We start from the raw sequence: 12,833 nt of genomic DNA on the forward strand, positions 1-12,833 counted from the left end.
TGTAGCTTTGTCTAGAATGTTCCACAGTATAAATTAAACCACAAGGGAGACAAGCAGGCTACTGCACTATGTTACATTACAGTTCAGATCTGTGGAGAGTCGCCCTGATTCACAGAAGGAATTATTGTATTTTTGAGCAACAGAAACACCTGTAATAAATAAATGCTAGATGGAAGTGTTTAATGTCATACCATGGAACATTCCAGGTAAGCCATAACATCTCCATGGAGACAAGCAGGCAGCAGACACTTCACCAGAAAAGTTGCACAGTGCATCTTTAAAGGAACTGTATGTAAGATTTTGATGTTCAATTCCATAAACCTAACCCATCTGTGATAAACATGTTCAACTCAAATATAGTTTTTACTGATAACTATTGTAATGCTGGTTTATTGTTAATTACAAAAACATTGGACATGATGCAAAATTGTTTGTTATAATTTGATGTTTTGGTTTTAAATTCGATTATCCAATCAGAAAGCAGAATGAGCCACACTTTTTTTTTTTTTTTTTTTTTTTACTGTAAGAGCACGGGCTACTAGGGTTGAGCAAAATATTGAAATATTGATATATCGTAGTGTTTAGTGTGATCATACAGTATCAATATCGTGGCTTGCTGTATCGATATATATCGCCAAGACTATTTCTTGAAATATTTTACTAAATTATTTTGTTACAGTGCTACAGTTTTGTTGTTTGTTTAGTGGAAGGAAACTCGATTTATGCAGCACATTTGACATTTTCACTGTTTTGAGGAATAAAATGTTTGTGTTTCATATGAACTTTGCGCAAGAAGTGGTTTAACAAAGATTTTTAGTATCACAGACATGATTCATCCTTTATTTTTTATTGAGCCATATCGAATTGATTTGAAATATATTGAATTGAATTGTATCATAAGCTCACTGCATTGGGATATGTATCGTGTATCATGTATCGTGGCCTATGTATCGAGGTATGTATTGTATCGGAAACTTCTGAATGATGCCCAGTCCTACAGACTACATACATACGTAGTTCTTTTAAAAGCAGAAACTGAAAAGCAACAACTTAACGATAAAACTATAAAACTGAAACTATATGACAAAATTTGACTAAAGAAATCCTAAAACTAAATGACAATGTGCTGTAAATGTGTCCAGAGCAGCAGCTGTTTGTGGGAGGGGCCTGTGAGCAGAGTGGGCGGAGTCACTGTGTCTGGGGGAGGAGCCTGTGAGCAGAGTGGGCGGAGTCACGTTGATAACAGCCCCACTTTAAACATGTGTCAAAACTAACAACAAGTGAGCAAATGCTTCAGCTAAAATAAACCCAAACTTAGAGAATTATTTGTGTTTAATGAACAAGTTCCAGCATTTACATCTGAGAGAAGTTTGAAATTTGAGTTTTAACCTAACCCAAGAATTTCAGAACATGTTTGTAGAGGCCTAAGATACAGACTTGGCAGCTTAGACCCCATGGAGACACAGGGAGGGCCTCTGACACACAGGAACTTTTCAGAACATGTTTGTAGAGAATTTGCGTCATAGAATTTGTTGTCATTCTTAAGAAAATACTCAGACAACTTGAAAAAAATGAGCTGCTATGCTACTGCTATAGGAAGGAGCTTTGGTGGTGTTAGGAGAATAAATAAATAATACATAAATGGTGGTATGAGTCATATTAAACTGCAGAACTGTTGATCTAAATCAGTGTTTCTCAAACTTTTCACGTCAAGTACCTCCAAAGAAAATACTTGTCTTTCCGAGTACTGCCAGATCTAAACCAGGTCTATAACAGGACCATTCCCGGTCTAATCTAGGACTAAACCAGGTCTAAAAGTGGACGACAGCATTTCCACTGCAGTTCTGAACAAGAACTGAACTTCATTAGGTCCAAAAAGTGGATAAAATAACAACAAATTGAAACAAAACCACAAACTGAACATCTATCAAGGACCACCTGAAGGAGCTCGCAGACCACAGTTTGAGAAACACCGGTCTAGCATATTCTAAAACGAAACTCACATTTAGACGTAAGTCAAACTATTTTATTTATGTCAAGAACTAACTTCACAAACAGTAATATAAAAACTGGACTTGAATAAACATTTAAAATCTGAAATTAAAAACAAAATCATTCTAACTCACCATCTTTGTTCTTGTGTGGGTCAAACTTCTCTCCACAGCCTCGGTTGTAGCAGTGCAGAGCCATCTCGGCCTGTACTTTGAGGTAGTATTAGTAGTATTTGCAGTAGTGGTACAAGTAGTAGTAGCTTCTTCTTCTACTGTCCTAAAATGTCTGCCGCTCCGCTCTTTAAAACGTGTGTGGTTTGATCAGAGAAACCTCCAGAAGGATCCACAGCTTCGGGACACTTTTGGGAGCATGTGGCCAGGCGAGGGTGCACTGAATGGGGGTAAAAATAGCACCCCCCCCCCCTCCCTCCCTCTTTCTCCCTCTCCTCTCCTCCCTCTCTCAGCTGTCAGGACTTATCTTTCACTGAGGTGTCAGAGAGTGACGGAGCCCAGACACGTCACTCATTTTAGGCCGTCAGTGACAGAGGTGGAGGTAAAATACTGCATTTAAGTAAAAAAAAAAAAAAAAAAGGTATCTGTAATTTACTCAAGTACATTTTAATCCTTTAAAGCCTGACATGTGAAATAATTGACAGAAAATTCAGATTTTTTGATATTGAACTCATTATTGGACGTTTGAACAAAATGTAAAAAAAAAAAAAAAAAAAAGATTTTTTATTATTATATTTTATATTTTATATTATTATTTTAGAAATAAAAAATGTATCATATTTGATACGTTAGGCCTTTATGGCCATTTTATAGAACCCAGCTGTGTTTATTTTAGGACCAAACAAAATTCTCTTTGATGCATTTAGAACTCAAATGGCACAAATGGCTTTATAGGGTTAAGGGTGAAGTATAGTTCCACGTCGACTCATCGCGCACTGCCGCCGTCGCCTTGTCGCCGTCAGTTTTGATTCATGGATCTGTGTCGAGGTCTATGCGCTGCAAAGTAATTTACCGCCAAAATGCTAAGAGGCTAGAACATATGTCCATTTATATATACGTGCAGACGTATAATCTCTGAAAAGTTTAACATGAACAATCTCCAACATGATAAACTTGGCCTTAGATTTCACATTTACGTCCTGGATGGACAGGGGCAGCAGGTGTCTCCTGTCTGTTCTATAGAGACAGTGATGACAGGACCTGAGCTGACCCTGAGTGGACCCTCCCTTTAATGATGAAATCTGCTCTTGGACTGTTTACGTGTGAACTCTCTGTCTGATATCTGAAAAAGACTGGGTTCCAGATAATATCACAACATTCTATAGGCCAGTAATATTTAAAGGACTTGTATGTGCATAGTCTGTAGTCTTATAAAAAAGGTAAAATCCCAACGGGCTCCATTCATGCTTACGTCACAAACCAAGAAGATGTTTGGAAACATGCGATGACAGCTTCCAGCGGGCTCTGTTTGCCGTAGTAAGTCTGACAAAATGTAGCAAAAAAGATCAAATGTCCCAGTTTTCTTCATCCAACTATTACAACCACACTTCAGATTTTCATCATTTTGTGACGTAAGCATGAATCGAGCCTACTGAACCCGTGTCACCAGGGCCTGAACCTGCAGATAAGTAGGTAGCGACCATTCAGATTCACATTCATCACCTTGAGAACCATGTCGACTGTAAGAGCGCAGAATACATACAGTTCTTTTAAAGGGCCCGTAATGTTTCCTCATCACAAACAGACCTGAAGTTGTGTGTTTTTTGTTGTTTTTCCACACAAATCTTGTTTATTTAGTCTGAGTTCTTCTCCCAAACAAACAACAACAAGAACATTCTATTCCACCTTATGATGTCATGTGGTAATACAGGGTGTGTTTTTAAACTCCATACACCTTCACTAGAATCATTTGGACAATTTCAGCCCTGGAATTTTAATCTCTACTCAACTAAAGGTAAAATGTAGACGTTAACTTGAAAACTACCAAGCTTCATGACATCACAAGGTGGAACAGAACATTTTGAGCTTTGGAGATGCAGACAGACTCATAATAAAGTGTTACTCAAACATGTGTGAATGAAACAAAACACAACTCCAGGTCTGTTTTTGAGGAGAAAGCAACATTATAACATGACTTAAACCTCACAAGAGTCACTACTTCATTTCTAAATAAGAGCACATTTCTTCAAAATTCTAAAACACTCCAAACTGCACAGGATTTAGGAATGGAAAATGACTTTATTTCTTCCAAAAAAGAGAAAAACAAACCCGGAATAAACAAAAATTTGACTGAAAATACAAAGATTTTGAATTGAATCGTAACATTTTCGTCTCAGAACGCTCCAAATAAATACACACATTTACACAGAGGAGGAGGGGTCAGACATGTCAATCAAAAAACATTTGGCATCGTCGACCAATCACAGCCGCTCCTGACCTTAAAGCCCGCCCCCGAACCCTAAACTACTGTACTGCATTGTAAATATGAAAAAGTAATGAGTATGATTTGGTTGTGATGTTTATAGTATTTACATGAGACTGAAGCAGCGACTGGTTTAAAAGAAAAAAAAAAAAAAAAAAGTGTGCACAAAGAGACCAACAGGGGGCGCCACGGAGAATAAAACGCTGGTGAATAAAAAGTCTTTGGGAATTAAAAACGTTTGGAATTTTGCTACAAGATCATTTAAAACATTCTTTCATAGCAGTAAAATAAAACAAAAATGTTAATAAAAGCAGAAATTGTAGTTTTTAAAAAAGTGTGCCGTGTTACTTTTCTGGTGGAGGAACGGGGCGGTTGCTTTGAAATATTCCACAGTATGGCATTAAACTTGACTATTTCCATGGAGACAAGCAGGTTACGCTATCTGGCCAAGTTACAGGTCAGATCTGAGGAGAGGCGATCCCACTCACAGTAAGGATGCAGTATTTTTCAAGGTATTTTTGAGGAATAAAAACACCTTCAAGTGAATAAATGCAAAATATATAAGTTAATGCTTCATGGTGGAACATTTTAAGCAGTCATTAAACTCAAACTGCTACAACTCTGACTGTGAGTGGATTCGCCTCTCCACAGATCTGACCTGTAACTTGAGTTGTGGAATCATAGATAGATGGATAGCTAGATAGATAAAAAGACAGATACATGTGTTTAATGCCAGACTGCGGAACATCTTAGCCAAATCAGTAACATCAGTAACAGTCCCTCCAACCAGAAAAATTCCCTAGTGCACCTTTAACTAGATTTAAATGCAGGAATATCGACATCTCATCTTTAAATTTAGTCTGAGAAGAAATCAAAATCGAAACGTTTTTGTGTAAATTCCATCGCAGTGGGATCAAAACATGCTTTTCCAAACTGAAACTGATGCAGTCGTCATGACAACCATGCATCAAAGGGCACACGGCAGAAACAGTGTCGGCAGAGGAAAAGTTCCGTATTTCTCTCATGCTACATCGGCCCGAAAAAAAAAAAAAAAAGCACAGAGGGGAGTGGCTTCTTCAGATTCTGTGATTTGAAATGTGAAAAAGAAAGAAAAAGAAAAAAAAAAAAATCCAAAGAAGAGCTGGAATAATCTGAATTTAATGTAGAAATGAACTGGTCAATGAGAGTGAGTTTTAATAGATGCATCAAGAATTTCAAACTTCCGGTCATTGAACAATTGCATATTGGGAAGGATTTTCCGAAAAAGTGAGCATCAAACCACCAAGTTTGTTTTCCCAGTGGGATGAGTCTGTTGACAAAGCCAGTCTTTTCTAGTCTTTTGAACCATATCACTTTTGTTTCTGGTTCTGATATTGTCATATTTTAGTTTTGGGATTCAGACATTGTAATTGTGTGGTTGTTGGATCCTAACAGCAGAGAACAGTTTGAACGGAGGTTTGCAGTCACACACATCTGATTCCCTTCTGCATTTATGGAGTTCACAAACTTCCGAAGCCCATTTCTCGAGCCGTTTTCCGCTGTTAGGATCCAACATGGCGGTTTGATGCTCACTTTTTCGGAAAATTATTCCTAGTATGCATTGCGCAATGACAGGAAGTCCGAAATTCGTGACACATGTATTAGCTGAACATGACTTTAAAGATGCAGTATGTAACTTTTCTGGTGTCTCTGTGGAGATGTGAGGGTTTTGGCTGTAATTTTTCACAGTATGGCATTAAACCTATCTATCTCCATGGAGACCGACAGCTCACAGCAAGATCGCAGGTCGTACGAGTACATCTGTAACTGAATAAATGTTGAAGGGATAAATTTAATGCCATATTATGGAACATTCCAGGCAATTCAATATCGCCATGGAGACAAACAGGTGGCAGTGCATCCATTGGAAAAATTACATAATACACCTTTTATTAATTCATAAATAATCACCAAACTTGAATTTTCCAGCTCAGAAGAAAATAATTTAAATTTTAGACGTAAATTTGCATTGAAACTGTAAAATAAATAGGATTGTATGGGCCAAAGATTTTAACCAAAAGTGCATAATGTTCGATCACTGGCATCAACAAGCTACATTCGGCCATTTCGATGTTGCTATAGCTGAAACTAAAGCTAACATAGGTCGCTCGCAAGCCAATCAAGTGCTGTATAGAAAAAAATAAAGTCTGCCTCAAATAACCTGGATATCTGAATGACCTCAACGATTCACAGTCCGGAGAGAGATTTAAAGAGATTTCAAGAACACATATGATGCAAATTTTGACTTTCATTTTAACCTTTTAACCAGGTTCTAAGGTTTCCTTCGTCAAAAACAAATCTGGACTGTGTTTTGCTTTTGCTTTGAGTCTCAAAAATGCCCCGTTTAAATTTTGCCTGTTTAGTTGCGTCATAGATAAAACTCCAAACTTCTCCAGAGTGTGGTGCGTTCAGCTCTCACACTCTCTGTTTGATAGACTTCAGTCGAGATTTTTTTTGTGTGTGTTCAGGTCATTTTCAAGCAAGTTTTTCTTTATTTTGACAAAGAAATGACAATATATCCCCTTCTTTTGTGTCAGCGGGTAACAAATTGGTCAAAAGCAGGGACACTAGGGACATTTGTTGTATAAAACTGGGACAAATCACTGGTTTTGGATCAATCTACTGGGACTGGAACATTCCAGGCAAAGCAGTAACATCTCTACGGAGACGTTAGGTGTGCAAAAATATCGAAATATTGGTATTTTTTGGTATATTTTACTAAATTATTTTGTTACAGTGCTACAGTTTTGTTGTTTGTTTAGAGTTTACTTTAGGCGACACATTTGACATTTTCACTGTAAGATTTTTAGTGTCACGGCCATGATTTTGCCATTATTTTTTACTGAACTGTATGGAATCGATTTGAAATATATCCTATCGAATCGAAAGTTCACTCTATCGAAATATGCATCGTATCGTGGCTTATCGAGGTATTGGCAACTTCTGACTAGTACCCATTGAATCTTCAAGTTAGAAAATGTCAAATACTTCTTCCGAAGCGACCAAAAACACGTTTAAAAGATAATTAAAGCCGCAAGTTTGCATCGTGTGTGTTCTTTAAAATCATCTGACATCATAAAGTGAAAAAATATACTGAACATATGCGGCAGGAAAGCGAGCAAACAGCAAAGGACAGAGACGTTAGCCACTAGACACTGGGAACTACAGGAAGAGGAAGTGGACTACAAGGACTACGGGGAGCAGAGGGGGTCAAAATGGACGGCAGCACTAGCACAAGACAAGCAGAGAGTCAGAGAGAGAGCGAGCGCATTTTTATACATTCTATACAAAGGGTCAAAGCGGCTACGGGAGCAGAGGATCGAACGTGACTTTATGGCGTCTCCAAGGATGTCCAGATAGAGTGGAAAAGTTAGCACCGTTGCCATGGTATTTAACAATTCTAAACAAAGTATTCTAGCTTCTGAATGGCGAAAAGTCCTCAAAATGGCGCCCGCAAACTGGCAACTGAAACCCAAGCATGAATTTGTCTCTTCAAATTTCCAAAAACATAGTAAAATTTTGAATCCGCGCTAAAACTATTTCAAAACAATATTATATATATCTATTTAAAGGTGCACTATGTAACTTTTCCGGTGGAGGGTCCGTCTACATTTTTATCCTTTTATTCCTTTGCTTGGAATGTTTCGCAGTATCGTATTAAACGTAACTATCTCCACGGAAACAAGCAGGAGATGCCACCAGACCAAGATACGGGTCAGATTTGCGCGTACGTTTAATGCCGCACTGTGAAACATTTCATCTCCATGGAGACGAGCAGGTGGGGGACCCTCTACCCGAAAAGTTACACAACGCAACTTTAACGTATGAAGTTCGCACGTCGCGTTTTTTGGCACTCGTATCAGTTAAAAGTTGTTTCTTGGCTTCTTTTGTATTTAAAGTCTAGACTAACCACGGACTGGACCAGACGTACTGTTGTTGTGTCCTTGGGCAAGACACTTCCTCCACCACCCGTCCACCCAAAGACCTATTATTGTTATTATTCACAACACACATTTTATGCTTGTCGTTTTTGCATGATTTTGAACATATCTGTGCAGTAAAACAATTGAGGCACGTATTAGAGGTACGGACCAGGTTTCAGTTTCAGTTTTGAGTTTTAGGCTCAGTATTAAAACTTAAAGTGCATATGACAGGTTAGACTCATTTCACTAACATCACTAGATTTAAGATTAAATAATAATAGTAATAATCTTGACTAGCTTTTTGTAAATTTTGGTGAAGTTTATCATTTTACTTTCTGCTTGGACATGTGTAGAGGTAATTCCATAACTGTTACCTAGCAACCGTAATGTGAACAGGGGCTGAAAATGGTCTAAATTACACTATAGTTATGATTAGAAATAAAGGTCAACATGTTTATTTTCTTAAATGGAGGTTTAAACTGTCAGAAAAGTGGCTTTCTAAATAGTCTCAGCATTTTGGATGGAGTTTTCCGTGTTGGTGACAGCAAGAGCGATTCTGTTTTTAGAACCGTGGATCTATAATAAGAACTCCCTCTGTCCCTGTTTGAATCAACTAGTGGCTGCTCCAGGTACTGCATATAAATAATTCTCCCATTTTTTGTGAAATCAAACTGCCCGTGCTCGGCTGACAGGGCATCCACAGCGCAGGAGTTCTTCTCTATTTTTACAATATGAACATTTTTTAGGATCTTTAAATTGTCAAAACACCTATAAGTTAGTTTTGTAAGATTAAACGTCGTCCCACTCTGATGTCACACCGTGGGCGGGGCTAGGCCAGTATTTAGGAAGTGATGTGGAAGAAGACATCTTTTTTGGCATTTCGCACCAGGCCACTGAAAACATCATCATCCTTGGTTCATCTTCTAGATCAGGGGTGTCAAACTCATTTTCACCAAGGGCCACATTAGGATCATGTTTGTCATCAAAGGGCCAGTTGTAAAGTTAAGACTGCAACTGTAACTGTAATATCGGTCTGTATTTGATTTTTCATTTCATATTTATTAATTTTGTTTATTTTTAAGTTTTTTTTTACCTTTTTATTGTTAACTGGTATTCTTGCTCTTATTTGATTTTACTAGTTTTATTGTCTTAATGAGGACTAGTAGAGTTAAGTAGAGCTTTACTTTATATTTATGTTTTATCTGTATTGTGCAGCACTTGGGAAACTGTTTTGTTTATGAAATGTGCTCTAGAAATAAAGTGGATTTGATTTGATTTAAAGGTTTAAGTTAAAACATTCACATTACTCCTTCAGTAACATTCATGAAATAACCATCCTTCTGCATCAATTTTTCTTTTCTTGGACATTTTTGGGGAAATTTTATGAGTTTTCTTGGCCTCTCCAGTGACGAGATGCAGTCACTTCACGGGTAACAACTGCGGTGCATTGTGGGAGATGTAGTAGCGGCACAGAGTCACAACATAATAATAAATGATACCTTCTCAGCTTTTTTTTCCCACAAATTGCTACTTAACTGATGTAAAATTATAACTATTAAACACAAATACTATCCCACCAAACCACGTCACTTTAGAAAAACATGGAAAGCTGTCATATGCACTTTAAAACTACGCTAAGCGAATCGGGACATCCCTGTGTAATGACAATGACAGTTACAAAAGGTTCGTTAAAGATGCCAAAAGGGCATTAAACAAAACTATTATTTCATTAATATTATTGAAAACCCGAAAATTACAAATTTCATATCTATTTTCCAGAAAAGCTACGCGGCAGGAGTCACTCAGTGCAAATCTTTAGCATGTGCAGTTAGCAACAAAACGTGAGAATTTTTACAAAACAAAATTAAAAGAAAATTTGTGTCAAGTTCATTTGGCTCAAATTTGGCACATTTTTTGACACAATTTCTGACACATGTTTTAGAAAAAGCCCTCAATAACTCAATAACAGACAATCATGTAACAAATATTAACATCATGGTGAAAATGGCATAGATCTTTGAGAAGTTTGGATCAAATTTACAACAAAACTGCAAAAAACAACAAATTTTAGTACGGAAAAAATGCTCACATTAACAAGTAGTATTTATCTTGATTCATATTTTGATGAGTCTAGAAACAAGATTGGCAAGTGATAGTCAAAATCATGATAAAAGACTTCATTGCAATTTTAACTTTGATTTCCAATAAAAGTGAGCAATTATATTATACTACATTACCCAGAATCCCTGTGTTGTTTTGGCTGTGGGGACATTGAGTGTTTTACAGACCCGGCATTTGAATCAGATTAAAACAGAGAGGGGAAGTAAATGCCTGAGATCCAGAACACACACTTCTCCAGTACTTTACGAAGAAGTGAGTCTGATCACTGGTTAATCTCAGTTTTCGGATGGGTGTTTGATTGACAGGTGGATTAGCCAATCAGGGACACACAAAAGAAAATATCATAGCGGAAAGAAAAACATGATGGATTTTTGTATAATCAATAAACGCAGCACTAAACTCTGAAGTGAGATTAATTTGATTTGATTTGTAAATCATGAGTGACCAATGAGCTCCTTCGTTTTACATGAGTGTCTGTCAAATCTGATTGGATGATAATTTTTCACTAGGCTTGAGACGCAATAGTGAAGACCAGACTGATATCTGTAAAGAAAACACAGAATGATGTCAGTCTGGATTTACCAAACAAGAAAAGTAACAAAGTACACGGTGAAACTACTGTACTGTAACTTTTTACTTCAATATATATGAGCCACTACACTTTACATATGATTTTAGGGGTTATTTATAGCACATTCATGGTAAGTTTTAAGATGTAAGATAAAACCAATGAGGTTCATTTGTTCTTCCAATAATTTCTGTTATGAGGTTCTTTTTTCTGACCAAGAGTTTGTTTTCATACCTGACCGTTTCGACTGCTCACAAGAGTTCTTCCTCATATATGAAATACCCTGCATGTCCTGCAATAAAACGTACATTGGGGAAACAGGGAGGGTGTTCAGTACACGAAAAAAGGAACATGGGACAGAACGCGACAAGGAAACAGTGAAGCCACAAAACACAAAGCAGAACAGGAACAACTCAAATCAGCCAGTTCTGACCACTGTAAAAGAGAGAACCACTTTATGGACTGGGACGGAGCGAACATCATTGGGACAGAGGACAACAAAGGTCATCGCTGAATTAAAGAGGCAATCAAAATACAGAAACATGCCCATGGGACTATAAACTGAGACGAGAGGGCTTTTTTACTCTCACACACCTGGGATACTGTCCTGAAGAAGTCAGACTGCAGATGGCGCTGTCGTCCTGCCTCCACCGGAAGGAAGACAGCGCCAAAACCTGTTTAAATCAGCTGACATCATCATCATCATGTGACCACTCTGAGGAAGACCACTAGTGAGCAGTCGAAACTGTCAGGTATGAAAACAAAGCCTTGATCTGGAAAAATTAACCTAATAACATGTATAAAGAGTCTGACGTCAGCCATAGAGTTTCGCTCCAGCGCAGAAGCTCATCGAGGCTGCAGTTATAGGAGCGAATTTGGATTAAAGTTTCATTTTTGGAATTCCGGCCACGAGTATCATAGCAACCAACCAAATCACGAGCGAGGTGGTTAAACCAGGTGGTTAAACCTCTTCTTGTTAAACCAGCATTGTGGGCGCTTAGCAATTCCGTTATAACAAAATAATGATGTTGTTTTAATTGAACACATTCTCATATTAACGAAAAAAGCTGTAAATAAAGTAATCCACAATTGGAAGTTGGCATTTTTCCTGTAATTATCTGCATCAGCTTCGGTCTGATTTGAATGCTCTGTCTGTAAAACAACCCTTTTACTCAGTGCAAAGTGTTGAAAACAGATGATGCAGTTATGTTCTGCTTTTCACAACCTCACGATAAAAAAGCTCTTATTCTGATTTGAGAGTTTTGTGAATTTCAGTGTCACCAAGGCTAAAACAAAAAACCTCCACTTAGCAGCAATGGAGGCCACGCTTTCAGTAACTCACTTCCTTTTTGGGGAATAAAAATATGCAAATCTATAGTTACAAAAACAACAATTTGGACAACATTAGCTCGCGTGTTGTCAAAATTTCAGGGCTATAAAACATTGCTTTAAAACCACTTCGATCACCAACACATTTGAGAAGGCCTTGACTGAACAGAGGAGGAGTAAATGAAAAGGTAATTGGCGAAAAGGTTGGTTGAATTGGATGTGAACGGGGGAGGAGAGAGAGAGAGAGGTGTTCTGAAACAACTGGAGGTGTGACGAACAAACCTGCGTCCTGTACTGAGCGTGCCCAGACCTGATGGTGGCTACGGGAAGCCACACAGGACAAATAGCACCAGTGTGAAATAAAGCTAATGCTAAAAGCTAATTTAATTACCCTATTTAAGGTAGATACATTATATTAATTTGATTAT

At 37.7% G+C, this 12,833-nt stretch overlaps 1 protein-coding gene across 1 annotated transcript in view; it reads right to left on the reverse strand.

Moving 5' to 3' along the window:
- zgc:92429 (uncharacterized protein LOC445063 homolog) overlaps positions 1–2,343 on the reverse strand; it is a 12,058-nt gene extending 9,715 nt beyond the window's left edge. The window contains exon 1 of the mRNA XM_055156280.1: positions 2,127–2,343. Coding sequence (XP_055012255.1) covers positions 2,127–2,190 — 64 coding nt within the window. The 5' untranslated portion in view covers positions 2,191–2,343. The remainder of the gene's footprint in view (positions 1–2,126) is intronic.
- Between the last annotated feature and the right edge of the window lie 10,490 nt (positions 2,344–12,833).

This window comes from Boleophthalmus pectinirostris, unplaced genomic scaffold (assembly GCF_026225935.1).
Source record: "Boleophthalmus pectinirostris isolate CB_2022bp ecotype Guang Dong unplaced genomic scaffold, ASM2622593v1 HiC_scaffold_20, whole genome shotgun sequence".
Classification (NCBI taxonomy): Eukaryota; Metazoa; Chordata; class Actinopteri; order Gobiiformes; family Gobiidae; genus Boleophthalmus; species Boleophthalmus pectinirostris.